Source organism: Ovis aries, chromosome 24 (genome assembly GCF_016772045.2).
Source record: "Ovis aries strain OAR_USU_Benz2616 breed Rambouillet chromosome 24, ARS-UI_Ramb_v3.0, whole genome shotgun sequence".
Lineage (NCBI taxonomy): Eukaryota > Metazoa > Chordata > Mammalia > Artiodactyla > Bovidae > Ovis > Ovis aries.
In genome coordinates, this window is record NC_056077.1 from 2,297,586 (window position 1) to 2,323,587 (window position 26,002).

The 26,002-nt window shown below is 57.0% G+C and overlaps 2 protein-coding genes across 11 annotated transcripts in view; both read right to left on the reverse strand.

Annotated features, from left to right (window-relative positions):
- Positions 1 to 721: 721 nt before the first annotated feature.
- On the reverse strand, positions 722 to 9,852 carry RNPS1 (RNA binding protein with serine rich domain 1). 3 transcript variants are annotated; one of them, XM_027961155.2, is made up of 8 exons: positions 9,793 to 9,852; positions 6,804 to 6,991; positions 6,407 to 6,562; positions 5,608 to 5,799; positions 5,318 to 5,420; positions 4,879 to 5,032; positions 2,141 to 2,282; positions 722 to 1,604 (listed from the first exon to the last, which is right to left on the reverse strand). In XM_027961155.2, the coding sequence occupies exons 2-8, from the start codon at positions 6,872 to 6,874 to the stop codon at positions 1,505 to 1,507; spliced, it is 918 nt and encodes a 305-aa protein (XP_027816956.1). In that variant the 5' UTR covers positions 6,875 to 6,991; positions 9,793 to 9,852; the 3' UTR covers positions 722 to 1,504. The 3 variants fall into 3 exon arrangements, with proteins under 3 accessions (XP_027816956.1, XP_004020767.2, XP_027816958.1); XM_004020718.5 differs by having other exon boundaries at positions 9,400 to 9,852; XM_027961157.2 differs by lacking the exon at positions 6,804 to 6,991.
- A 6,418-nt stretch (positions 9,853 to 16,270) lies between these two features.
- ABCA3 (ATP binding cassette subfamily A member 3) overlaps positions 16,271 to 26,002 on the reverse strand; it is a 41,291-nt gene continuing 31,559 nt past the window's right edge. For all 8 annotated transcript variants that reach the window (XM_042239709.2, XM_060406305.1, XM_060406304.1 and 5 more), the window contains exons 22-34: positions 25,670 to 25,973; positions 25,069 to 25,342; positions 23,302 to 23,506; positions 22,824 to 23,043; positions 22,395 to 22,553; positions 21,949 to 22,121; positions 21,365 to 21,493; positions 21,047 to 21,241; positions 19,161 to 19,348; positions 18,581 to 18,751; positions 18,159 to 18,349; positions 17,950 to 18,023; positions 16,271 to 17,602 (exon numbers count right to left, since the gene is read on the reverse strand). In XM_042239709.2, the coding sequence (XP_042095643.1) occupies positions 17,471 to 17,602; positions 17,950 to 18,023; positions 18,159 to 18,349; positions 18,581 to 18,751; positions 19,161 to 19,348; positions 21,047 to 21,241; positions 21,365 to 21,493; positions 21,949 to 22,121; positions 22,395 to 22,553; positions 22,824 to 23,043; positions 23,302 to 23,506; positions 25,069 to 25,342; positions 25,670 to 25,973 (2,415 nt within the window). In that variant the 3' untranslated portion in view covers positions 16,271 to 17,470. The remainder of the gene's footprint in view (positions 17,603 to 17,949; positions 18,024 to 18,158; positions 18,350 to 18,580; positions 18,752 to 19,160; positions 19,349 to 21,046; positions 21,242 to 21,364; positions 21,494 to 21,948; positions 22,122 to 22,394; positions 22,554 to 22,823; positions 23,044 to 23,301; positions 23,507 to 25,068; positions 25,343 to 25,669; positions 25,974 to 26,002) is intronic.

A 26,002-nucleotide genomic window follows, 5' to 3' on the forward strand; every position in this document is an offset into this window, starting at 1 on the left:
CCGCGGAGCAGGACGTCTGGGTAGATGCGACTGCACGTAAGTCACGGAGCCAGAGGTTTGCGCTCAGCGGTGGCCAGGGGCTGCGGGGACCTGGCTCCGGCCACCCCGCAGAGCGTGGGCACTAGAGCGCCACTTCCTGCTGGCGACCAGATTTGCAGCTGCTAGCTTAGCCGGGGGCAGAACAGCCTGGTGACAGAGAACTGACCTTTCACCTTCTCAAGAGGCAGCTCATTTCACCGGGGCTCCTCCTGGGGGTGGAGGAGGTGGCAGCTTCCCTTTGCCCTCAACCCTGCTGAGCACACACTGTGCTGGCATGCAGTTTGAAAACGCTGGACACAGTCAGGGCCAAGGCATTATGTCTTCAGCGTTCTTCCTTCTGGAACAAACCCGTTTTTGAAGTGGGGAAGTTTTTCCATGGCCATCTAACACAGCAGTGAATGAAATCCACCTTTTTGGTCGGGCAGAATTCAAGGCTCCTGGAACACACAGTTGATAACTCCCCTGGTGGTCCAGTGGTCAAGACTGTGCTCCCAAGGCAGGAGGCAGGATCCTGGCCAGGGAACTAAGATAAACACTTTCAAAGTTTTCCTGGTTAAAGTGTTTTGCAGCTATGACTTTGGAAATGAAACCAAACATTTATTTTAGGCAATTGTGTTTAATTCCCTCACAACTGACGCGGCCTTTGGGGGCAAGGGGCAGGAAGGAGGCAGTGAACCCGGGAGACATTGCACTCTAATCCTAGGTTTATTCAACACAGTTCTTTTAATCTACACAACGAAGTACAAACACAACATCATCTAAAATGCTACAAAGTTACAAAACTCAAAACAAAATTTATAGTACTGACTGTACAATAAAAGCTGAAAAAGCAATGTACACGTTGCCAAGGTAACCAGCAAGACCACCAAGAATACCAACACAGTGGAGTTGGGGTGAGGGTGGGGTTCTGTGATGACCTGGCAGAGCTGGCTCTCAACAATTTCAGAAAGAGGGGGTCTCTGTGTGTGTCCCTGCACACGGCTACGTGTGTAAAGAACCGTTCTGGGCAGATGATGGGGGTGGGGGTGGTATTTGACCCTAGAGGTTAGAAGAGGACTCAGGCTGGGCCAGGCTAACAGGAATAGCAGTTGCCTAAAAGCATGCGTTTCCTGTGGGGCCCTGAGACTGGCCCCAGGTCATCTGTGGAATGGGAAAATGGGCTCCCAGGCTGGGGCTATCCCCCCACCTGGAGTCCCCTGCTCACCCCTGCTGGCTCTGCCACTAAACTGACTCTCAGGAACTAGAAACGTGGAATTGCTCTAGCTAGAAAACTGGAGAGCATCTTTACAAGCACGACCCCAGACCCACAACACTCCTGCCGCTAGAACCCTGCCGCTGGGGAGACGTCTGATCGCTGCCTCCACCTTGAAGCCTGCCCCGAGGGAGGGATTTCTTCCCTGTGACCCCTCTGGAAACCAACAAGAGCAGTGGGAGGGAGTCGCAGGGGCGGAGCTCCGGGCCCCGCCTATCGGGAGGAGTTGGAGCTGGAGCGGCTGCGGTGGCGGCGGCGGCCAGGCGAGCGGGAGCGACGGCGCGCGGGCGAGCGACGGCGTGGGGAGCGTGACCTGCGGGGAGAGGAGACACAGTGTCAGACGGGGAAACCCGGAAACCCACGCCCAAGACTACAGGGTTGCAGCCGCCTTCACACAGAGCGGCATGGCTCTAACTTGCCAGTCACACAGCTAGATCCCTCTGGGTGGCGCCGACAGAAGCCCTGGGGAAGCCGGAACCATTCCGGAGACTAAGGGTTCTGTCTCCGCGGGCCGTGCGGTGCAGCTGGCCAGCGTTAGCAGAGGGACGGCTCAACCCCGGCCTCTGCCAAGGCTGTTCCCTACTCCTCTGACCCTTCGGGTCTTCTCAGGGAGGGCAGGGAGGGGCCGCACCTCTGTGGGTCCCTCAGTCGGGCAGCTCTGCCCTTCCCGGGCTGGAAGGAACTTGAGACCTCCAAGGCCACCAGTACCCATGCTGCTTCCCCACCCCCATCAGGGGGCAGGCAGGGCTGGACAAGGCCCTGAAGTCACTGCCCCCTCACTTTGTTTTGTCAATAAATACAGGGAAACTGGTCCTAATCAGCCCCCTATGAAACTCCAGAGTGACCCACCTTCTCCTTATCCGCGGGGGTGACCTGCGCCACATAGGAGGCGGCGGCAGCATCCTCCTGGGAGGACTGAATCTCCGGGGCGGTGGCCGGGGCCAGGGAGCTAGCACAGCGGTGGCAGTGATCTCCTGGCCATCGATTTGTCCTATTGAAAAAAGGGTAGAGTCACAAAATCCCTATCTAACAAGCACCTACCCTGGTGGGCAAGACAGAAAGGAGTCTGAGGGAACAAGGACAACGCACTCTGGTCATAGAGAAAAAGCAGCTCATGATCGCTCTCACTGGAGGTCTCATCAGGAGACCCACGGGGGCAGGACCCCACCCAGGACTCCATCTCGGTGCGCTGGATAGCCTTCTGGGGAAGCCCACTCAGGTTGGCACCTAAAGAACAGGCCAGAGCCTGCTTAGCGAGGGGAGGGCTGTGCTCCCACCCTGAGCTGGAAGCGGGTGCTGCCCCTGGACGTCATCCTTGCAAGCAACGGGAAGGGGGCAGGAGAGAGGAGCGGGGAGACCAGTTGGGCTTCAGCAGGACAGAGATGGGGTGAAATTATAAGAACTCAGGGATGACGGAGGGACAATCCTGGGAGCCCGCTAATGGGTCAGGTAAAGGATGATTGGCACCAGGTGTCCGGATGAGCTGTGATTTGGGGGTGGAGGCGGGGGGGAAGGGTTGCATCAGACAAAGAAGGAACTAATTCGGGGTAAGAAACAAAGGACAGGATATTCAGGAGACTTCAAGTCTGTCTAAAGAAAGCATGCAAACGTGCCTCAGGGAGGGGAGTCTGTGCACAGCCAGTACTAAAGCCACGCAGGTGAATGAAACTGCAGAACTGCGAGGGGAGGCAGCTCAGAATGGGGCACGAGGAGCCTGCAGGGTCTCAGGGAGAGAAAGTAAGAAGGAAACTGAGGCAGAAACCCAACAATCCCAGGGCACCAAGCACAGCCAGTGTGTTCCCAAGGGTGGGTGGCAGGCTCTTCTACCTTCTCAGTTTCTGCTTTCAAGAGAACTTCTGAGGTACTGACTCAAGTCAGTACAAATCCAAGATGTGCACCTATGTTCAGAACATACTTGAAAGGCTTAAGTAGATACAGCCTAAGGTGGCCCTGGCCCATGAAAGTGAAAGTGAAGTAGCTCAGTCGCGTAGGACTCTTTGCGACCCCATGGACGGTATCCTACCAGGCTCCGCCATCCATGGGATTTTCTAGGCAAGAATACTGGAGTGGGCTGCCATTTCCTTCTCCAGGGGATCTTTCCAAACCAGGGATCGAACCCGGGTCTCCTGCTTTGCAGAGAGACGCTTTACCATCTGAGCCACCAGGGAGGCCCAGGCCAAAAGCTATTCCTGGTTAAGGTACTGCATGGGCACTGACTATGTAACAACAAAGAAAAAAAAAGGGAAAAAAAGGAGAAAGGTCATCCTCTACCTGCTGCTGCTAAATCGCTTCAGTCATGTCTGACTCTGTGCGACCCCACAGACGGCAGCCCACCAGGCTCCCCCACCCCTGGGATTCCCCAGGCAAGAACACTAGAGTGGGTTGCCATTTCCTTCTCCAATGCATGAAAGTGAAAAGTGAAAGTGAAGTTGCTCAGTCGTGACCCCATGGATTGCAGCCCACCAGCCTCCTCTGTCCATGGGATTTTCCAGGCAAGAGTACTGGAGTAGGATGCCATTGTCTTCTCTCATCCTCTAGCTACCTGCCAGTAAAAACCAAGCCCTTCCATTTCTTTCTGGAGACTGATCGGTTCCATTCCGCACAATACAAAGAGACAGAGAAAAAGTCCTACCAGAATCTTAAGACAAGGTGGAATATTTATCATCACACACATCCTGAATGTGTCTAAGCCTCCTAAATTTTTAGCAAGTGCTCAGACTCCATCAAACACAAGACTGACAATCTCTAAAACAAAGGCGTGACTCAATAAGAGTTGATGCCTGCACAGTGACAGATCCCAGTTTATGCTGAACTCCTAAAAATACTCCAGGGGGATTTAAGGAGATTGAGAGAAGTACCAAGGAAAATTTTGTACTATACAAACTCTACCAGGGTTCAAGGGCAATTATCTTTCAAACATGTAAAAGGGCCTCCAAGGATGCCAAGGTTCTCAGGGGTTCAGACTCTTCCCCCCACTCGGCCTGGCAGCCCACGTGGGGCTCGGGCACTCCTGGCTCAGCTCAGCTGCCTGGAGGACAGAAGCAGCAAGGGTCCAGCGAAACCTATACTCCTTAAAATGCTGCCTATTCGAGATGCAAAACAACTGGCAAATGTTCAGTCCTTCAAAGGGTGTCAAAGCCAATACAAAGTGGCTGTAAACGTCATCAACAGTTAGGATGCATTTTAGGAAGAGGTAAAATCTGTGGATTTAGAAAGTTATCTTAAAAATGCTAAGTTTTAGCAAAACAGAAAGTAACTCAGGATTAAAGAAAACATTCCCATATAAAAATGTTTCATTATAGTCAAATACTTTGTGAAGAAAAAAAAAATCGTTCATTTGATCCTTAAGTTTTAACAGATTGAAATATTCTTAAAATGCTAATATATTCATATTTGATGAATACTTTTTCAAGAATAATGCTCTGTAAAACATGGTTTTGGTAAAGACACACCCACTGAGTAAGAACTGGAATCTTGACAGAGCTCCAAGGAAATTCTCACATGCAGCCAGACTGGAAATCGGTTCTCATCACACCAGGTATGGTGGGCAGCTGGTCTGGGACAGGTCAGAGCAAGGCTGGACTTACCTCCGTCCATGTGCTTCAGCGCCTTCTCAGCCTCGTCTGGATTCTCAAACTCCACATAGGCGTAGCCTTTAGACAAATGGGGGTGCATCCTTTCTACAGGCATGTCAATCATTTTAATTTTCCCATAGGTAGAGAATATCTCCATGATGTGATCCTAGGGAGGAAGAAGGGTCACTTAGGCTCACCCTCCCTTCACTTGTGTAGAAGTCAGAGAACTCGCCACACAATGACCACACCCTCAGCACCCTAAGCACACACACAAAATATATTCTGTTAAAAGGAAGTAACCAGTGCTCTACTTGGTCACATGCCACCAACTCAGCCCCCAGAAATGCTGCATTCTACGTTTACCTTCTGGCAGAGGCGGGCTTCTCATTTTCCATTTTAAACATCTGCAAGAATCACCCCAATGTCCACTGGACAGAAGCAGATTCCTCACCTTGGTCACATTCCTGGTGAGCCGCCCAATGTGTACTTTGGTGGGTTTAGGGGAAGGGCTCCGCCTTTTCCTTTCCTTTTCATCTCTTTTGGGTGGTTTGGACCTAATTGAAAAATACAAAATCCTATTAAGACAGTGAAACTCCTTTTTTGGTCTACTTTGGTAATAACTAATGGTAATCTTATAGCCCCAGTCTGTAAACTTAGATCCCAGATAACTCATGAGTCTTGGAGGTAATCCCCTGAACTGACCAGTCCCCCGTGGAGAAGAGGGGCTGGAAGGGGGCTCACTTGGAGCGGGAACGCCGCCTGTTGTCGTGTCTGCGCCGAGAAGGGCTCGGGGAGCCGGAGGAGCTGCTGGAGCTGGAGCTGCGCGACGTGCTGGAACTTCCCGAGCGGCTCGAAGCCGAAGACGAGCTGGAGCCGCTGCTGGAGCCCGTGCTGGTGCTGGAGCCTGAGCTGGAGGTAGAGCTGGACCGGGACCTGAGGGCCGAGAGGGAGGGGTCACCGGTAGAAGCAGTGCTGCCTCACTGCAGACAAGTCAAGGGGAACCACTGGGCTCGTATTCTCAAGCCTCAAGGCTTTCCCCAGCACCCACGGACACCCTCCAGCCCCATCCTAACAAAGCCCTTGCAGGGACAGAAACAGCATATGTACCATGCAGTGACAGGACTGCTTCCTACCTACACAGAAGCCTTGCCTACTGGGAGGAAAAGGAGCAGTCTGGGAAATCAGAGCCCCCGGCTCAGCTTGGAAGGCAGCTACTGACTGACACAGGCTGGTTTTCAACAAAAGGAAAAGGAAAGAGCCAGGCTAGGATGATCCAACCACAACTCCAAATCAAAAGCACGCGAGAAAAAAGCATAACTCAAGATGTTGCATTCCTAATGCCTCCAAAAAAGAAAACAACCAAACATACCAACACCGTCCTCTGTATGATCAGAGCAAAGCCCAAACCAGTCTGCCATAAATTAGTAATCTGAGTGCTTTATCAATAAAAAGAAAGAACACTCTGCAGGCTCTTTGGGAAAGAAGAGGGCCATGGCCTTGGAAGTAAGGCCCTGGCAAGGCCCTGACCTGCCAGCCCCACCTGGTGCTGCTGCTCCCGCTGGAAGCACTGCGCCTCTTCCGAGTCTTATCCCTGCCACGATCCTTCTCGCTCGACTCCTTGGTGGCCCCTTTATCTTTAGAGCGGTCCTTGGACTTCTCATCAGAGCGGTCTTTGCGTTTGGTGGGAGAAGGCGCCCTGGACAGTGAGGGAGAGTGTGAGATGACATGCCCCTTGGGCTGAACCCTGAAACCACAGCACAACCCAAAAGGGGATGCAAAGGGCTACAGAAACCCCAGGCCACCACAGAGCAAAAGGGTCTGTGGCTTAGGACACTTTCACTGTAAAATTCAAGATATTTCCAATGTCCCCCTTTCTGCGGGTCCCTAACAACGAGCACCCCGAAAGTAGCACTAGAAAAATCTGACAGAAGGATTACCTAGTGCTGGACTTTTTATTATTTTCTTTGACTCCTAGCAAGCTCTTCTTTTTCACTCCTGATAAATCCATTCTCCCCTTCTGAGGTGTTCAAAGCAGCAATGGCGGCCTCACTTATCTGAACTCTCACGTCTAACTTGAGTCTGAGAAACGATCCCTAATCGATTGCAATTTACGCCAAAGTGCAGCCTAATAACAAGATAAAAGGATTCACAGAGTAAATTGGCAAGGCAACAAATCTACTTTGCAGTCAAAAGCTGAGCATAGGAGCAGGCAACAAGGAACACAGTCAGCAGTGTGCATCTACCAAGCCAGGAACACTTGGGCAGGGTCCATTTCCTCAGGGGATCCTGCCCCCACAGGAGACACGTGAAGAACTGTCGGCTCAGCTTGTCTTTTTCTTAAGCAATGGTGTGGGTGGTGGGGTCCTGTTCTTTGACAGGTAGTACAATGCCCGTTTCTCACCAGTTTTGCGGTAAGCCCTCTACAGTCCTTTAGAGACACTACAGGAGCACATTGGCAGGCAGAGCAAACCCTAAGTGACAGGATTCGACCTCGCTTCACTGCTGGAATCTTTGCAGGATACATTGGATAGATATTATGACTGGAAGCAAAAACCATTTCAAGTGACTGGTACCAGTATCAAAACATTTAATAACCAAACAAATGAAACGTCCCCCATGAACATTTAAAAAGTAGTAAAGTGAGACAAAACATAACAGAAATGTAACCTGTAGAATCTAGGTGGTGGTTCTGTGACTATTTGGTGCACTAAATTTTTTCAGCTTTTCTGTATGCTCCCATTTTTGGAAATGGATGCATTCACATGTAAGGGTTTAGCTAAGTTCCAGAGCTGCAGCATGTACTCAGTAAAAGGTCATCAGTAAACACTACTCAAGAACAAACTATTAATTCATTATGTGCTCTGTTTCCTGGGGCTGTTGCCTTTAAGTATTTCCAGTGAGGTTTTGCGCAATTTGCTTGAGTTGTAGAAGCAAAGATCTCGGGATGTTAGCCTCAACTACTCCTATCTCACCTTCCTGTAAGTAACCTGGACACAGCTCACCAATCGGAATCCTGTTTCCATGTGCGCAGTGCTGCCAAAATGCTGGATAAATTTCTGACTCAAGAAAGAGTGCCCAGCTGTGGACAAACAAATAAGAGTGCACTGTTCTTTTCCAGGGCTATAAAGTCTTTTTAGACATTATGTCTTAAAATGAGAGGGCATACACACAAAAATAAGCCAAAATTAAAAAAGAAAAAAGGCACCACAGACACTCAGTAAGGTGCCTGTAACACTAAGCAACATTGTAGCGGGCTTGCTTGGACAAATAGTGAGTATAATTCAGTGCTTACGAGTCTGAAGTTCCCCTGCTTGGGGTCTGATTCAAAGCTTTGTTGTGTCTTTGTATCAATCCCTTAATCATTCCGAGCCTCAATTTCTCATCAGCATTAAGGAGAGACAGACAGTTCCTACACTTCATAGCTGTCAAGAATATAAACAAAAGTAACCGATAAAAGAGTCTTGGGGACCTAGTTAAGGCTCAACAGATGTTAGCTAATATTAGGAGAAAGGCTTTGGAGGCTTTTCTGAGGCAAACTCTTGGCTCTTAAGTCACACAGCCTCTGAATGATCAGCAGGGGTCCCTGGACTGCCCCCATTACGATCACCAAGAGTAGCACTGTCCAATAGAAAGAGAGCCAGCTACAAGAGTACTCTAAAATTTTCTTGGAGCAACGTTCCAAAAAAGCATTAGTTAACAGATGAAGTTAACTTTGAGTAATGTATTTATCTGACACACTACACCCCACACATCATCTTTTCACCAATCAGCATACAAAATCATTAATAAAATATCCATGCTTCCCCATGCTAAGCGTGTTAAACACATCAATTTGAACTAGGTACATTTCAAGTACTCAGTAGCCACGTGTGGCCAGAGGCTACCTTATTACACAGCTGACCTAGAATACATATTCCAGGGCCCCACCCCAGTCCTAAAGATCTGCTCTTTGTAGTTTGTGAAAACAAGCACCAGCGTTTATTCTTAAAACTCAATTAAGACCAGAGTAAAGGAAGGCTTTTCTGGGTGTGGCCAGAGGGCTAGAAAGCAAAGGTTGATTATGTTTACACAAGTGCAGGTAACAGGACCGTGGTTACCTCCCCCATCCTCTGGAAAGGTGCGCGTCCAACAGCCAAAAATAGGAGAGAACAATTAGTCATATCTCGCGTACATGGCGTTTCAGCTCACATCTTCGGAGCACCTTCTCCATTTACAAGTACATTTCAGGCACAATTCATGAGAGATTGGAAAAGGCCACGCCTCTGCTCCGTCGATTTAACCTTTCCGTATCCTCTCTTTTGGGGTTACCGTCAAACTGGGCTCCAAGACATTAGGGGCCGTATCCCCAAGGGCTAGCACCGGGAACGACACACAGGAACCCCGCAGACGTTCGTGGAGTCGATGTTTGAAATTAATGGCTTCAAAGGGAGGGTCAGTCGGTCACCCAGGGGCTCCCAAAACGCATCTCGTACCCACCGGCCCCGGCCCCGGCCCCGCACGCGACCTCAGCACCCCGCGTCCGCGTTCACTCACAACTCCCCAGTCCAGGAGCCGGGCCGCGGGCGCTTCCAGGGCAGGGCCCGGCGTTGCGGGCCTGGGTTTCCAGCCCGGTGAGAGGGCCCGGACGGCGGAGGCCGAGTTCCCGGCCGCTCCGAATCCCGCGGGCCTCACTGGTCCCGCTGCAGAGCCGAGGAAACGAGGGCGCCCTTCCGCCCGCCGCGGCCCCGACCACTTCCGGGCCGCAGCTTCGGCGCCTCCCACTCAGCCCGCCCCGGGCCACATTCTTTCTTCTCAAACCCGGAGCGACGCCACAGGCCCCACCGTCACCACCACGTGGCCAAGGAGCAGGCCGGCTCCACGATGCGCCCCGCCGAACATGGCGGGCGGGTCCCAAAGCTCGGATGGGGTCGGATTCCCGGTACTTACATCTTCCCGCCGCCGCGACCTCCTCCCGCTCTTCTCAGCCTCAGAGGGCGGCGCGGCTCTGGCGTCAGGATTAGGGAGCGGGAAGGAGCGGTCGTCCGGCGCGCAGCGATGACGTCGAGCCCCTCGGCCAATGGGCGCGAGCGAGAGTGTTAAAGGGCCAAGGCCTGTTTAGGAAGAGACGCGTCGGGGCGCTTACTCTGGAGGGTCGACCGGGGCTCCCCCGGGCGGGCTGCACGCCTCGTGGGGCCATCAAGCTGGCAGCTCTCTGGGGCTGCGAGGGCTACTTCGTGAGAGCAGTTTGCTGGCTGGCGCGGAGAGGGTTAAGGCGGCCGCGGGCCCGCCCCTCTCCGTGCGCATGCGCACCGGGCGGGCTGCGGGCCTGGTGGCGTCCCAGGTCGCTGGGCTCCCGACCCGGCTGCTACGTGGAGGGTCCCGGGCGGCCCGGCGGCGGGGTTGGAGAAAGGGTGCACAGGTGCTGCACGCTCTGGCGGCTTGCCGTGGGCACCCGTAGGGCGGTGGTGGCTTCGCGAGCAGGGCAGTTGCGGGGATGGGTTCGTGCAGTTACCGCTCATGGCGTGAGGGGTGATGCTGCAGGCGCAGATTCTGTGCCGGCGGAATTGTACCAGGAGGACAAGGCAGCGGGTAGTGCAGCCAGAACGAGCGGGCTGCAGAAGGCAGGGTGGAAGACAGTGTGCAGAAGGGAACGCGCCTCCGAGGCGCTGACCCTGCCGCTGAGGCCTGCAGTAGAAGGGCATGTCCGGCAGAAGGAACAAATGGTGCGAAGGCTCCTTGGAAGAAACCGGGGCTAGGAAGGTGGAGTCTAGCGTTTGGAGGAACAGAGAACCTGTGCAACATACGGCGCCAAGGCTTCATCCTGCACTGTCAGAGCCTTCTGGCAAAGGCAGGAAGCTGAGAGTTAGAGGCCCAGGACCAGGCAGGAGGCTGTCGGAGTAAAACCCGGCGCTGAGGGGGCCAGGGCTTGCGGATGTGTTTACCGCTGTGTCCCTCCCCTCTCCGAGCAGCGCCTGGCAGGCAGTCAACGTTTCGTGACTGTTAGTAGGGGGAGCGGAGAAGGCAATGGCACCCCACTCCAGTACTCTTGCCTGGAAAATCCCATGGACGGAGGAGCCTGGTGGGCCGCAGTCCATGGGGTCGCTAAGAGTCAGACACGACTGAGCGACTTCACTTTCACTTTTCTCTTTCATGCATTGGAGAAGGAAATGGCAACCCACTCCAGTGTTCTTGCCTGGAGAATCCCAGGGACGGGGGAGCCTGGTGGGCTGCCGTCTATGGGGCTGCACAGAATCGCACATGACTGAAGCGACTTAGCAGCAGCAGCAATGGGGGGAGAGAAGGTGCGCTCCCACTCTTGATGGGCATGTGAACAGGTAGGTCCCACAAGGAAGAGAAAGGAACAGATTCAAGGCCCTCGTGGGGGAAGGAACCAGTGTAGCTTGGAGATGGATCAAATATCAGGGGAAAAGACAAGACAGACCAACATGGGGCTTGGTGGCTCCGGATGGATGGATGGATCTGTGATTGAAATCGAGTCACTGCTTTTTTCTCCATGTAGTTTTCCCAGCCAGTGGATGGTGGCCCCTTCCCTTAATCCAGTTCCTCTGGCCCTGTCCAAGGTGTCAAGTGTGCCCCTAAAACTAGCCTGGGCTGAGGGGCATCTGAGGAGTTGGGGATGGAAGACAGTTCCGGGGGTGGGGGGGTGGGCAGCCTGCCTTTTGTGTCCTCTGCCTTGGCACCAGCATCCCTGGGTGGTGGGGGTTGGCGGTCAGTCCGGGTCCCTGTTCCCCTCTGCATTTAGGTTTGGGGAGGGGGGTCTGGGAAGGCTTGGAATCCAGAGCCTTTGCCCAGGGACACAGTGACACCCAAAGTGGGGACAGGGCAAGCCGGTGATCACCATGGTGGAAGGAGGGTGGAGACACAGCCATCTGGAATCTGGGTTTTTGTTGTTGTTAATGCTCTAGAGTAATAGAATTCGGCATGCAAGTAAATTTTTTTTAACACATTTTATATTAAATGTAAAAGCATGATTTATTCACTTACGAATTTAATCCAGTTTGTTTCTAAATATTGTTGATTTCATTATCAAGTGTGTTATCAGCTGTTGAGCTTTAAAATTTTGAGCATCTTGGCTTTTGCCGTTTTGAGACTCAGCAGGATGTGTTCGGAAGGAACATGAGAAAATAAAACTCTGGAGGTCCCCCAACCCCAGCCTTCCAGGAGCCCTGGGTTCCTTTCCACCCAGCCCCCAGTGCCAACTTGCTGAGGCCACGGAGATTGAAGGCCTGGAAGCTGTGGCCTTTGGGGACCTCAGGAGGTGGTTGGTGTAGGTTTGATGGATGGGGTGGGCAGGGCTTCCCTGGTCAGGGCCCTGGGCAGCTAGCCCCAGGCCTGGAGCTCCAGACCATAGGCATCCTGTGGCCCTGGTCAGTATCCTGAGCCCCTCTCCCTTAACCCCCGGGGTCAAGGCCCACCTGCTGATAACGTAGGGCTGCACTCAGTTTGAGGAGCATGCCCCCATCAAGGCATACTGTCCCCCTCCCTTTATCTGCTATGAGTCTGGCAGCCTCTGCAGTGTCTGCCCTTCCAGGCTGGTACCCTGCACACTGAAAGGGCCAGGGAGTGCCTGGGCTGTGTTGGAGGTCACAAGGGCCACACAGGAGCTTTGAGCAGGCATTTGCATCCACTTGTAAAGCACGTCAAGGAAGCATGTCTGCCCACTGCTGACAGACTCTGTGCCAAGGGCAGGCATGGTCCAGCCAAGCAGAAGAAAGAGGTTTGGGTGGGGTCAGGGCAGTTGTATCGGTGACCCTGGGAGAGGCATCAGAGGAGGGGGTGGGTCAAGGGGGACTGACTCCTGTCTGTAGGGGTGAATGCCTGCAACCCCCAAAGGAGCCTTGGAGGGGGAGGTGCCGGCCTGTCCGTCTCGGGAGCCAGGCTGGATCTGAAAGAGCCAGCCAGCTGTGAGGGTCTGTAGTTGTGGGGAGGCCTCCCTGGCTCTGTGTTTCCATGGTATGGGGGTTTCAAATCCTGAGCACCCCCTTACTGCGAGAGACAGACTGCCCAAAGGAGGGGCTGCGGGGCCGGGGGCCGCTGAGTGATGGGCTTGGGGGCTTGTGCTGGTTTTCATGCCTGGAACCCCATGTCCATTTCTGCCCCGGGGAGGTCAGGTGCACCAGGTATCACTATATCTGAGCTGCCTACCCTGGGGCAGGGCACAGGGAGGGCACGGCCAGAGAAGGGGGCAGGTGTGCCCCATCACTGGGTGAGCCGCTGTGGCTCCAGGCCTGCTCTGGCCATCTGCAGCCAGTGGACTTGGGGCTTCTCCGACCTTGGAGGCCTCTCATGCTGGCACCCGTGGGGTGTGGGCTGGGCCCCAGGAGTGGGGCCTGGGCAGCCCTGTGTGTTGAGGAAGGAAGGCAGGGCCCCCACTCCCCGGACCCGACCCCAGCTTCAGTGCCGCCAGCTTGGAGCCCAGGCCATGTGTGCCCGTCAGGCGCGATGGGACTCTGGGCCCGGTGCTGTGCTGCCTCCTGGCTGTCTTTCCTGCGGGGATCTGCCATCCTGATGCCCCTCCTTGGGCAGCCTCCTGGCCCACCTTTATCTGAACCCTCCTTAGGGTGCCCTGCCCTCTCCTGGGGAAGGGAGAGGGACTTCAGGAGCTTGGGGTCAGGCCTGAGCTAGGGTTCAGGGAGTGGGGCGTTGTGTCTGGAGAGTGGACACTGTATACTTGGCCTGCTGGCTTCAGCTGCGGAGTCAGGTGAACAACCTAACCCTGAACTTGGTGTTGGGGGTACCTCGTGGCGCCCCTGTGGGTCTTCTCCTTGATGCAGAAACGGGTGGAGTTTAGCCTCTCAAGCCAGGATGGGCCTTCTGCAGGTGTAGCTTGGACCTCTAGCCTGGACAGCGGGGTGTTGATGAGGGTGGGTGGCACTCACCTTCACACTGACCGATCTGTGTGGGTGTGGGGGTCCCGGGGGCCTTGCTAGCTCATGCCATGAGCATTGCGCTGGTCCCCAGAGGTGAACTGAACAGCAGCTGGTGTGGGGTGTCCCTCAGATGGAGCCGCAGGAGTTGACTGCCGCAGCTAGCAGTCTAGTTGTGGTCTGGACTTTTGGAACCCTCCACCCCCACCCCTCACCCCCTGCCGTCGTTCCCAGGCTCTGGCCCCACAAAGGTCAAGTCTGAGTGCCCTGGGGCCTTAGGACTCCACCACCTCTTTGTTCGAGGACCAGACTGAGTTCAGCTGGGCTGGGGGTGACTCCAGCCCAGGCAGGCAGGGGTGGCCCCTCCTCCACTGCCTGTGTGGTCATTCCCAGTCTCTGAGTGCCTGGGACCTGCCTTCCAGCCTTCCCCTAGAGGTGCTGACCTTGGCTCCCTCCCCCATTTTGCTGGGCTTTCTCTGCCTCAGTCTTTCTGCTGCTTTGTGAGTCTGGGCACAGGGGTCCCCCAAGGTCACCTGACTGGGGTGACCTTGGCTTCCTCTCAAGTGCTGGGCTAAAGATTTGGGGTTGGAATTTGCCCAGAAACTGTCCAGTTTGTTTTGCTTTTCTGAGCCCTTGCAGCCCCAGGGCTAGGGCCCTCTGGCAGGGGTGGGGTGGGGAAGTGGACCCTGGCATTTGGCCACAGACCAGCAGAGTGTCCACACCCGGGTCTTCCTGGCTTGAGGGGGTGTCTCATCAGCCCAGGTGGACAGTGAAGTCATGGTGGGGGGGTCACTTCCTCTATGAGGCAGCCTGCCCAGCACTGTCACTGTGGAGACTGCAGTTGTCTCCTGGTATCGGGGGTTCTTTTGGCAGAGGGTGCCTGTCTAAATAAAAGACTGTGTCTCCCAGCTTCCTGCATCTGGTGAGGCCATGGACCTGCACTCTAGACGATGACAGGGACACAGAGCATGTAACAGTCAGGAGCTCTGCCCTTCTGCTCGGCCCCCTGCTTCCTGCTCACTCATCCCAGATTTCAGTGGCACCTTGGACCCTGGAAAGTGACCTTGAGGAGGGAGGCTTATACCTCCATGGAGCAGGAAGGGGAGTCTGGCTCCCTGATACCTTGACCACCGGTGACGGAACACCTGCCTTCTCTGAACTTTGTACTCAGCAGAGAAATCAACTCTTGTCCTTTGTAAACCCCTGCGGTGTGGTTTTCTGGTGTGTGCAGCAGGCCTAGTGCAGTCTCATTCCATAGGGGCTGCTCTGGTGACCGTCTGCCTGGCAGCCCTTCCCCATGGTGAAGGCAGAGGAGGGGCTCGGCCTCAGGCCCACTCGCCGACCCCAGGCACGATCGCCCCCCCTTCCTTCCTGAGGGCCCTCGGTTCTGGGTGCGGCCGTCAGGCTGAAGGACGGCCCCTGTGCCCACCGATGGTCTCAGCTGAGGCACACTGTGGGCAGGACTCTTCCACAGACCTGGCTGTCAGCCCTGTGGCGATTTCTAGCCCTTGGGAGCTGAGACCAGGCCGTGCAGAGAAGGAAGGCATGACCTCGGCCCTGGAGGATGTGGCAGCCATTTGGGGCCAGTGTCTCTAGGACTGTCTGGACTGGGAGGTATGAGTAGAGTGGACAATGCCGGGGGTGGGGGTGGGGGGAACAGGCTGACACTCCTGTTGGAGAACCTGCGGGTCCTGCCCCCAACCCTGGGCTTGGAGCTGCCACAGCTCAAAGCAAACCACCAAGGCTGCCGTGGGGGCTTCTGAGGCCCTAATCCTGGTTCTTCGAGGACACGTGGCTCCAATGCTGGTTTCCCAGCAGCCTCGCAGATGACCCGGGGGTGCCACGTGGACCCTAACAGTGGCACCCATCTGTGGCTCTTGGGGTGTCTCCTAAGTGACTCCCCTACAGTTGCCAGAGCTCTGTGCAGCGTGGTTTGTCTCCCACCTGCCGTGTGCCTCCCCTCTGGTCCCTGCTGCTGCAGCTAGGCTGTGCCTACACCCTCCTTTCCACACCTGCTGACGGGGTTTCGGATCACCAGAGCCCCGCTTTCATCCTGCCAGTGTCCTCTGCGCGTCTCCACCTCATCTCCCATCAGCAAACTCACCTCTTCCCGGGCCTGTGCCGTCTGATCGCAGTGTATGTGCCTCACACATGCTGTCCTTCAGTCCTGAGCACCTTTCCTCACACCGTGTTTTGTGTGAGGGAAAAATGATGAATTTCTGAATTTTTAGTGTAGGGGTTAAGGTTAAAAACAAGGCCAGGATGCCCTGCTGGCCTCTGTCCTCTGCTCAGGACCGGCAAACCCAACCAGGCTGCAGCAGCCACGCACCTGCAGACAAGCTGCAGCCCACCTCTCGGACGTTTGCTGCCGGGCAACGTTCAGGGCCACAACGACCCCTTTGTGTAATTTTTTTTTTATAACATGTAACTAAATGAGAATGTTTTGAAGATCCTTAAAGGGAGTGACAGCTACTGGAAATTATTTTCAGCATTCATAAACTTTGAGAGACTAATAAAAATGCAAAGTTGAAACTGTACCAGATGAAACAAAACCAAATCTTTTCTAAGCCCATGAATTCTAATGGACTGTAAAAGGCTCAGAGATTCAAATCACAGGAATTTAGAAAGCTGTAAGAAATAAGGATGCACCCACCAAAAAGGAGCTGACGCTGAAGACGACACTTCTGGAAAATGGTGTTGAGGCTACGAGCAGCCCTGGAGCCAGAGGCCCCTGGCTCACCCAGATCCGCACCCTCCTCCACAAACCCTGCCTTCCTCATTCCTCACCCTGGATGGAGGGTCTGTCGAGTGACCATTTATCCAACCTGCTTTTGTACCTGTAGTTTAGGCTTCTTCCACAGGAGTGAGTTCTGTAAATTTACTGCAAATTGAGAAAAACGAGCTCTTGCTTTCGTTTTTGTTTTTTTTTTTTTTGCCATGCCTTGCAGCATGTGGGATCTTTGTTTCCCGACCGGGGATCAAACCTGAGCCCCCCTGCATTGGGAGTGTGGAGTCTTAACTGCTGGACCACCAGGATTCCCCCTGCTCTCATCCAGAACTTGATATAGGAGGCTTGTCTGGGGCTGGCTGGTGCTGGGGCTGCGGGCCCATCTCCTGACTCACAGACCACGGTTGCCTTCCCTCCCAGCCTTTATTTCCCAGACAATCACTGCGCCTTAGGTGCGCCCTCCACGAACGGCCACTGGGCCCCAGGTGGTCCCCGACTGGCTTCCCGGCCCGTGGCGTCCCCCTGGAAGACGCCGGTGGGATGACGCTGGGTGCAGGGCTGGCTCTGTCTGGTGCAGCGTCCACACTCTCTGGAGAGGGGCTCCCAGGACACGCAGCCGTGTTGGGAGCCAAGACCTCAGCGCCTAATCCGGCCACGTGGCCCTTGGGGATGGCGACGGGCACCCCACTGACCATACCCAGGCAGCCCATAAGCTGGTTGCCCCAGCCTGCTGGCCTCCTGCTTCACCAGGTGCGAACGTGGGGGTGTGGCTGCGCCCTCCGCCCAGACCTGTGGCCTGCCTGCACAGATGATCGAGATTCTGGAGAGCAGGCTTGGGACCACCTGAGACGAAGGCCTGCCTGGGCTGCTTCTCGGCTCGAGGGCAGCGACACACCCGGTCCATGCTGTGCCTTGATTCTCATCTCCATCGTAGAGAACAGCGATCAGAAGAGAGGTGCGGGGCGGGGTGGGCGTGGAGGGAGAGGACGCCCACCGGGCGCTTGGCTCCTCACGGACCCGCGTCCTCGGTGGGTGGCTGCAGGTGGGCGAAGCTCAGGAAGACCTGCTCCAGTGAGGTCTGGCTCACGGAGTAGTCATCCACTCCGTACTTCTCTTTGGCCTTCTCCAGAACGCCAAACACCTGGGGGAGTGGAGAAGCCGCTGTCAGCCAGGCAGGGCCCGGCACCCCGGTGGGTCTGGGAGTCCTCTGGCCATAGCAGGTGGGAAGGGCACCAGAAATCCCACCCCCGCCTGGAGTGAGCGGGCCTGGGCGCTACTCCCCACCCTGACGCTTCCCAGCTGTGGCCCCTCTGCAAGTTCCCTTTTCCATCCAATTTTTTCCCCCATCTCAGATATTTTGGCTACAAACACCCCAAACCTAGTAAGTATTGGGTGAGTGTTAGAGCAGAAACTGAAAGCGATTGTTCCTTGGAAAGAGCTGACTGGAGAAGGAGTGACTGCTGGGGGCCTGCTGGGGCCCAAGCTCACCTTCGCCCAGCTGAGGTCATCGCCGGGCAGGTGGTAATGGACCATCCCTTGGTGCTCATCCTCCAGGACGCTGCCTGCACAAAGCAGAGACCATGTCCCTGAGGGCCAGGCTGGACGGCCGGGGGGAGGGTGGCGTTGGCCCCGGAATCATGACTCCCAGCCCAGTGCTCAGGGATGCACAGATGCATGGCGCCCTCTGCAGCACATACCTGGGAAGGTCAGGCCCACGAACGCCTTGAACTCCTCCAGGGCCTCCTGCTGCCCATCACTCCGGATCTTGGCCCGCAGGGAGTAGCCACTGCCAAACTTGCTCTTGAGGTGCTGTGGGCTGCCCAGGCACTTGAACTGACCCTGCACCATGATGGCCAGCCGGGTGCACAGGGCTTCACACTCCTCCATGCTGGGAAGACGGGGCGGAGCCTGATACAGCAGCGGGGAATGCTGATGCCCGCCCTCCACGCCAAAACCGTGCACCTGGGAAAGTGCTGACGCCCAGATCAAGCTGTTCCTGATTCCCATGCTCAGGGTGTGGCCCACTCGCCTCACAGACTCTTCACCGGAGGCTAACAGGTTTTCTGTCCACCCAGCCCCTCCTGGCCCACCCAGCCCACAGCCCCCGTCCTGGCTGAACCTGTGGGAGGTGATGACGATGGCCTTGCCAGACTCTCGGGCCCGTGCCACAGTGTCCCAGAGCAGACGCCGGGCCACAGGGTCCATGCCAGTGGATGGCTCGTCCAGGAAGATGACCGCAGGCTCTCCCAGCAGGGCAATGCCGGTGCTGAGCTTGCGCTTGTTGCCACCGCTAAGGCCGAAGGGACGTGGGGGAAGGCGAGGCTGACAGTTAGTGTGGGGTCCCAGGTCCCAGCAGAGGACGGAGCCCAGGGATGGCAGAGCCCCCGGGAAGGAGAACAAGGTGGAAGCAGGAGGCCCTTAAGAGCTGTGCCTAGGGAGCCGTCCTGCAACCCACAGAGAGCGGTACCACTGCCTGTCTGCACCCAAGGGGGCCTGACTGGGGGCCCGGCAGTGCCTCCAGTGGGGAGTACTTGCAGGGTAGCCCTTCTCATCTAGCACTGCCTGAGCCTTGCTGCCATATCCCTGTGGATCATGGAACAACGGGTGGGAGTCCCTGACCCATGTGCCCCCTGCTCTATGGTAAGGGATACCCCAGCCCCACCCTGGGAAGGTCTGGGGTCACCGGGACTGAGGCACACCTGTACGTCCTGACCAGCTTGTTGGCGTGCGGCTCCAGGAGCAGACCCCGCAGCGTGTTCTCCACGCACGCGCCGATGTGGCGCTCGGGGATGCCCCGGAGCCGGGCGAACATGACCAGTGTCTCCCGGCCCGTCATGTGGTCCAGCAGGGCATTGAACTGGGGACAGTAGCCGATTCGCTGCCGCACCTGGGGTTGGAGCACAGCAGGGAGGTGGCAGGTCAGAAGCCTACTCTCAGGAGATCTCTCCAAGGTGGTCCCTCAGCTGGTGCACTACCCTCCGCCAGAACTGGCCAAGGGGCACTGCAGTGGGGACACTAAGAGAGGTGTGCCTGGTTCAGTGAGGGCTGGGAGCACTAGGACCCAGACTACCCCCCAACCAGGGGTCAGAGACTGGCCAAAGCCCGGTCTACCCTGGGCAGCAAGGGGGTGGACAGCTACAGGAATACATTGATTGTACAAAGTGACCGTGTCTATGCAATGCTTTACAGCTGAGAGACATCCACTCTGTGGTTCATCGGATGTTTAACAAACACCTAACGTGTGCTGGGACCTTCTTTTTCTCCCTCTGTTAAGAGATGTTTGTTGGCAACACCTTTGGGGCGGGGTGTAGCCTAAGAAGACGGCATGAGAGCTGGTCTCAGGTGAGTGGACACGTTCGGCAAAGCCAGAACGCCGCATGGCTGGCCTCCAGCTCCAGCCACGTTCGGCAGCTGGTGGGCACAAACATGCCTGGGTTCTGTGGATTCCAGAGATGGGATTTCTTTTTCTTTAACCTCTTCTGGGTTCTCAGGCTTCCAGGATATGTTCTTAACTGGTTTGGAGACCTTCTTGGCTGTGACCGTGGCAGTTACTATCTCTTCCCTATTCTCTCCCTTCCAACTGGAGCGCAGAGTAAACGTGTTTCAGGCTCCTCACCCTGGCCTGCGTTCCCTGGACCACATTTATAGATCTCTCTTCCTTGCATGCCTTTTTAATCTTGTTGATTTCTCTGAACACCGGAAACACAGTTGTTTTATAATCTAGGTCTGGTAACTGCAAATCCAAAGTGGTGGGCCTGACCCCTACAGAGTTCTGGTGTCTGTGGGCTCCAGCCACAGCATGGGGTCTCCTCTGTCTGCTTTGCTTGTGTGCTGTTCAGGCCTTGAAGTACTACGTGAGGGGTTCTCGGAGGTCCAGGATGAAAGCCTTCCTGCAGAGCGGGTGCTCTGCGTGCTGTGGTCGGGGCATGGCTGACTGGGGGCCCCTGATGCCGGTTCAGCACATGCTGTCGCTCCCAGGCACAGGCCCTTCTCTGCTCCTTCCGTTGCCATACTCAGCACACGCGGTACTGTCCACAGTCCCCGGGAGCAGGATGGCCTGCTTCATGCTAACCCAGAGGCGTGGCTCTTCATTTCTGCCCCCTACACACAATAAGGTCCTTAACACACGCCCAAGTCTCAGGGGCCAGAGTGGCCTCTGTGCAGGGGTGGCCCCTGCTTGCAGACTCCAGCTGGGGGTCGCCACTAAGCCTCTCACTCTTCCATGATCTCAACCACGTGGTTTAAGGTTAACCTTTCATCCAGCTTTTGGTTCTTGGTTTGAATGGCCCAGGGCACCACTGCCATCACTGTGTACACAGACTGGAGTCCTTTTGAGAGGGCAGAGTTCTGTGGGTGCTGCTCTGTGCCTAGGTCCAGAGATGTCACCAGTCCGGGGTTGGGGGGGACCCAGTCTCAGCCTGCCCGCCTGCCGCGCCTGGTCTCCTCCGGCCCCGGGCGCCCTGATATAGCCTCACCCCTCTCTCCATCACTTGCTTAGCTCTGGCCGTGGCCACTGCCTCGTCCTGCTGTCCCTGAGCCTCGAGCCAGAGGCCAGCCTCATCCCTGCCTCCCTGGCCGCACTCACCTTCCCGATATCAGAGCTGATGCTGTAGCCCCCAACAAAGGCGTCCCCAGAGGTGATGGTTTCCTCTCCGGTCAGCATTTTGAAAGTCGTGGTTTTCCCGGCTCCGTTGAAGCCCAGCAAGCCGAAGCACTCCCCTTTCTGCACTGCGAGGGACACCTTGTCCACGGCGAGGAGCGGCGCCCGCTGCTCGTACACCTGCGCGTGCGCGGAGAACACAGCCATGAGGAGGCGGGGGCAGCTGGCCGGGGGCAGGGCCAGCCGAGGTGGGGCGGAGCAGAGCCATCCGGGGGCGGGGCTATCCAGGGCGGGCCGCCTCACCTTGGAGAGCTCCTTGATGATCAGAGGCGTGTCCAGCAGGGAGTCCAGGTTGGGGGACAGGATGCGGTTCCTTTCGTCCGTCACGTCCTGGTCTTCAGGCAGCGCCGCCGTCCGGGGGTACAATTCTGTCTAGTTGTTTGGAAAAGAGACCGCCGGGATGAGCTCCCTCGAGGGCTCCCAGGCCGCTCAGCCCAGTTCAGCCCCACGCGGGCCAACTCAGGTCTCTCACAAGGAGAGCTGGGCGGCCATCAGGGCTGACACTGGCCCCGAGGAGACACACACCCCTTTCCTTAGAAAAGCCTAGTGTCTTCGCCCCATTAGTCCTGGGGCCACCTGCCCTGCAAGTGCTGTCTTGGCACGTTTTGTTTGGGGAGGAAACATATGTGACAAACACGAGGGCGCCAGGGTACCCAGGTCTCCGGGGAGACTAAGATCCCCAAGGCCCCAGGCTCCCTCGACCCATGGCTTCAGAGAGCCCCAGGGGACGCTGTGAGCGCTGCCGGTGGACTCCCTGCGCAGTGGCCCCAAGGAAGGCTGACCTCAGTGGCAGGGTGCCCCCCTGCAGAGCCCGACAGGCCACTCACCAGTGCTCGCCTCCTCTGGAAGGCACACAGGCAGGTCTTCAGCCTCCACAGCAGGTCTGCCTCCACGAGGAAGAGCAGGGTGAGGTAGGCAAACCCTGAGGCAGCCATGGAGGTCACGAACCTGCCGACCCCGGGGGTGCTCCACGCGTAGAAGTTCTCTTGGTACTGGATGTCTGTGCAACACAGGACAGGGTGCTGCACCCGTGGCCTGGAGCGCCCCTCCCCTCCGGGGGTCCCAGCCCCTCCAGCCCTCTCTCTGCGACTCCGAACTGCCTGTGTACAACCCCTGGGTGAAGGCTGCACAGGTGGGGTCCGCTGGGCCTCTAAGGGCGTGTCACAGCCACATGGGAACCCAAGCACTGCCTGCGTTTTGGTGGCTTCACCTTTGAGGTGGCCCTTGTGGTTGCAAGGGGTTCAGCTGTCCGGAGTAAGGCCTGGACACTCACTGTATTTCCGGCAGTAGTGGGCCGCCACGTCGGAGGAGGTGCAGTACCGTCTGGTCTCGTAGTTCTCGTAGAAGTTGCTCACCGCCATGCCCAAGCAGTGGTTGGGAAGCACCAGGAACACACGGTCCAGGGTTCTGGAAAGTTCTTCTAACTTGACCGCTATGGGGAGGAAGCACAGGCCGGTCAGCGTGGGAAGACAGACTGCACCTGCATGGGCGGTGCAGGAAGAGCTGGTGTCCGGAGTTCCCCATGCAGCCCAGCTGCGCCTGCCCCAGCGATCAGGCACCGGGCCTGCTCTCCTGCTGGTGCGGGTGCCGTGGGGCAGGGCCGCTGGGCACAGCGGCTGCAGCACGGCTGGCCAGGGTGCCAGCTGGTTGAGCAGCTCTGCGGGTCACGGAGTGGGTGAGGGGGTGGGCTCGTGGCGCCCACCTGGGATGCGCATGATGGTGACAACCAGGAAGGTGGCGATGCCCGACAGGATGTTGAATATGGTCAGCCGCGTGTAGGCAGTGGCTGCCCCGGAGAAAAAGAAGCTCATCAGGTACATGAGGGGGATGATGGCCCAGCCGTAGAGCGTGAGCAGCAGCAGGGCGTCAGCCACGTGCCCGTCCCGCGTGAAGGCGTGCACGTCGAAGGCCTTGAATACCACCTGCAGCGGCACAGACAGGGTGCGTGAGTCCTGGCCCAGCAGCCCCCAGGCCCCACCTCCCAAAGGAGCGGGGCTTGAAGAGCGGAGGGGTGGGGCGCGAAGACGGGAGGTGGGGCGCAAAGAAGGGAGGGGTTGGGGCGTGAATACAGATGGAGGCGGGGGTGGAGCCGCCAGCACCTGCTGGGAGCCCAGGGTGATTCTGCAGGCTCCCCCCAACCCCAGACGCAAGGGGAAAGGCCCCAGCGCCACGCAGCTCACCAGCAGCAGCAGACTGGGGACGAGGAAGGATAGGAGGTCCCACAGCAGAGCCGAGAGCCAGAAAGTAGCCACGTGGACACCGCTCACGAACTGCACATGCTTGGCCTGGACGGCCCTCTCGCTGACTGCTAGGATGGAGAATGTGCTGGCCAGGAATGCCATGGCGAACAGCAAGTTGAGGGCGATGTCGAATCCTTTCCGGCCCCTGTGGTGGGAAGCGCGGAGGGCACAAGACAAGGTCAGGGATAGAGCACGGCACATCCCGGCTGCTGGGCCATCCAGTGCTGGCTCACTACTGTCCAAAGCAGGTGATGCAGTGACTCAGCCACTAAAGAGGATTAAGGAAGAATCCAGAGCCTCAGGGGGGTCTGCACCAGGAAAACTGCATCGCCCTACCCTGCCCAGGAACAGCTCCCCTTCCGGGCATCCCGTCCGCAGTGATGGCACTGCTGCCCTCCCAGTGACCTTCCATCTGTTCCCTGTGCACCTACTCCCCACAGACGCTCAGGTGTGAATCTGGCACTTCCACCCGGCTCTGTGGCGGCCCAGGTCAGACCCGCTATTGGGCATGGCATCAGGGTAGCGGCAGTCTCCCCACTCTCGTTCTCGAGTGGGCAAGACCTTCAAGTGCCAGCAACACCTATCAGAGACCAGCGCTGACAGCATCATTCTGTGGCTTAAACTGCCCCCTCCCCACCCCCTGAGCGTCTCAACACGCGGTGCTGGGGTGGGGAATGCTCTGAACCGATGAAGTGCTGGCACACGTGGATGAGTCTTGAGAGTGAAAGCCAGTCACTCAAGGCCACACGGTGTCTGATTCCACCTACGGGAAATGTCCAGGACAGGCAAACCATGGGGACAGAGAGCGGACCCCCGGCTGCTTAGAGGTGGAGGGAAGAGGAACTGCCACAGTGCCGTGGTTCCTTGAAGATAATGAAAACATTCAATAAAACTATATTGTGATGGCTCCATGACTCAGTGTACTAGAAACCGTTCGATTGTGCACCGTGAACAGAAGAACCATATGGCAGGTGGGTCATATCTCCTAGAGCTGTTCTAGGAAAAGAAAAACTCCTGTTCTCACCCAGTTTCACCATGCTAAGCCCAACTCCCTAGCCTGATCCCTGGTGCAGCGAGAACAGAGGACTTCCACCCAGTCTCTGCTTTCACAGTGGGGTCGAGAATGGGCGGAGGACACCGAAGGGCCAGGAGGCAGTCTAAAGTGGGAGGTGGCGATGAAAGCCCCATCAATGAACTGCCCTGAGGTGGGGTGACTGTTTTGCCATAAACAGACTTTTCTGGTTTCATCTGGACGGTCCCCAGAGTTCTAGGGGCTCTCTCTGCAACCGGGAAGAGGAGAGTCCTACACCATGAAGGTGACAAGGCCAAGGACAGAGATGCCTGAGGTGGTCCCAGACTTGAGGCCACTGGGGGGCAGTGACACACACACACGCCGGGCACTGAAGGCCGCACCCCCAGGAAATAGGTCAGCAAGAGCTGGGTGCAGATTTGGGAAGAGGGTGCAGCACCCTCCAAATCTATAGGAGTCTCTGGTGGGGCCTAGGTGTGTGTGGGCTTGGGTCTCCCCAAAGTCTCTGCTGTCCCAGGAAAGGTTGTATGCGGAAGGCTGGGGAGGGTGTGGGGTTGGGGTCCCCGTGGGGGGGAGCCCAGCAGTGCCTCGGGTGTGGAGGCGGTCAGTCCTGGTGCTAGGAGCAGGTCCTGAGCACTTGGGGACGGAGTCCTGGGGACGTGGGACGGGGCACATACTCATTAAACTGGTCCTTGGCAGCCTGCAGGGCGCTCCGGGGCTGGGGGAAGTTGGACACTGTGATGGAGGCTCGGGGGCCACATAGCAGCTTGAACAAGAGGTTGTCCACGACGGCCAGTGCGGTGGCTGGAGAGTGGTACGCTTGGTTGTTGAACAGGGCGGTGACGACCGTGTGCTCGCCTGTGTCTCTGAAGGACGCTGCCACCAGGCACCGCTCGTTGAAGCCGCCCCCCTCCACTGAGGCCCTGAAAATCAGGAACTCCTCCAGGTCACCTGTGTGGCGGCGGCAGGGGCAATGGCAGGGTCAGTGGCGTGGATGACCGGCTCAAGGCCGGCAGCCCGCCAAGGCCCCGCTCTGAGTGCCTGTCCTGAAGGGCCGCAGGAACCACAGAAAGGACACATCACCTTTCACCTGCACGCTGTCCAGGGGCTGAAGAGCCACGGGGTGGGAGCCACTGGACCCAAGGCTGCAGGCCTGGGGGGCCACCCCCATAGCCACAAGCTCTTCCTTTTGCACCCTCACGTGGGTGAGAAGGGGGCTCTGCCAGCACAAGCCACGCCCCCGAGCTCCCCAGGACACCCCCCTGAGACGCCCCTTACCCAGCACCTCTCGAGGCTCCTGGCCGTCGGCCTGCAGCATGTCTTTCAGATGCTCCGACAGCTGCTGATCCAGCCGAGAGGTCCCGGGGACCGAGAAGGGCACGACGGTGCGGCCGTACTCGCCCAGGGTCAGCTTCAGGAGGGGGTCGTCGAAGATCTCGGAGGAGTAGTTGATGGCCAGGAGGGCCAGGGTGAGGCACGTCACGGGCACCAGGACCTGGGCCGCCACCACCTTCCACTCGCGCCAGCTGTAGGTGGCCTTCTTCAGGAACATGGCCCAGAACTGCTGGCAGTGGAGGGCCAGCTGCGACAGAGGGGCACCGGGGTGACACA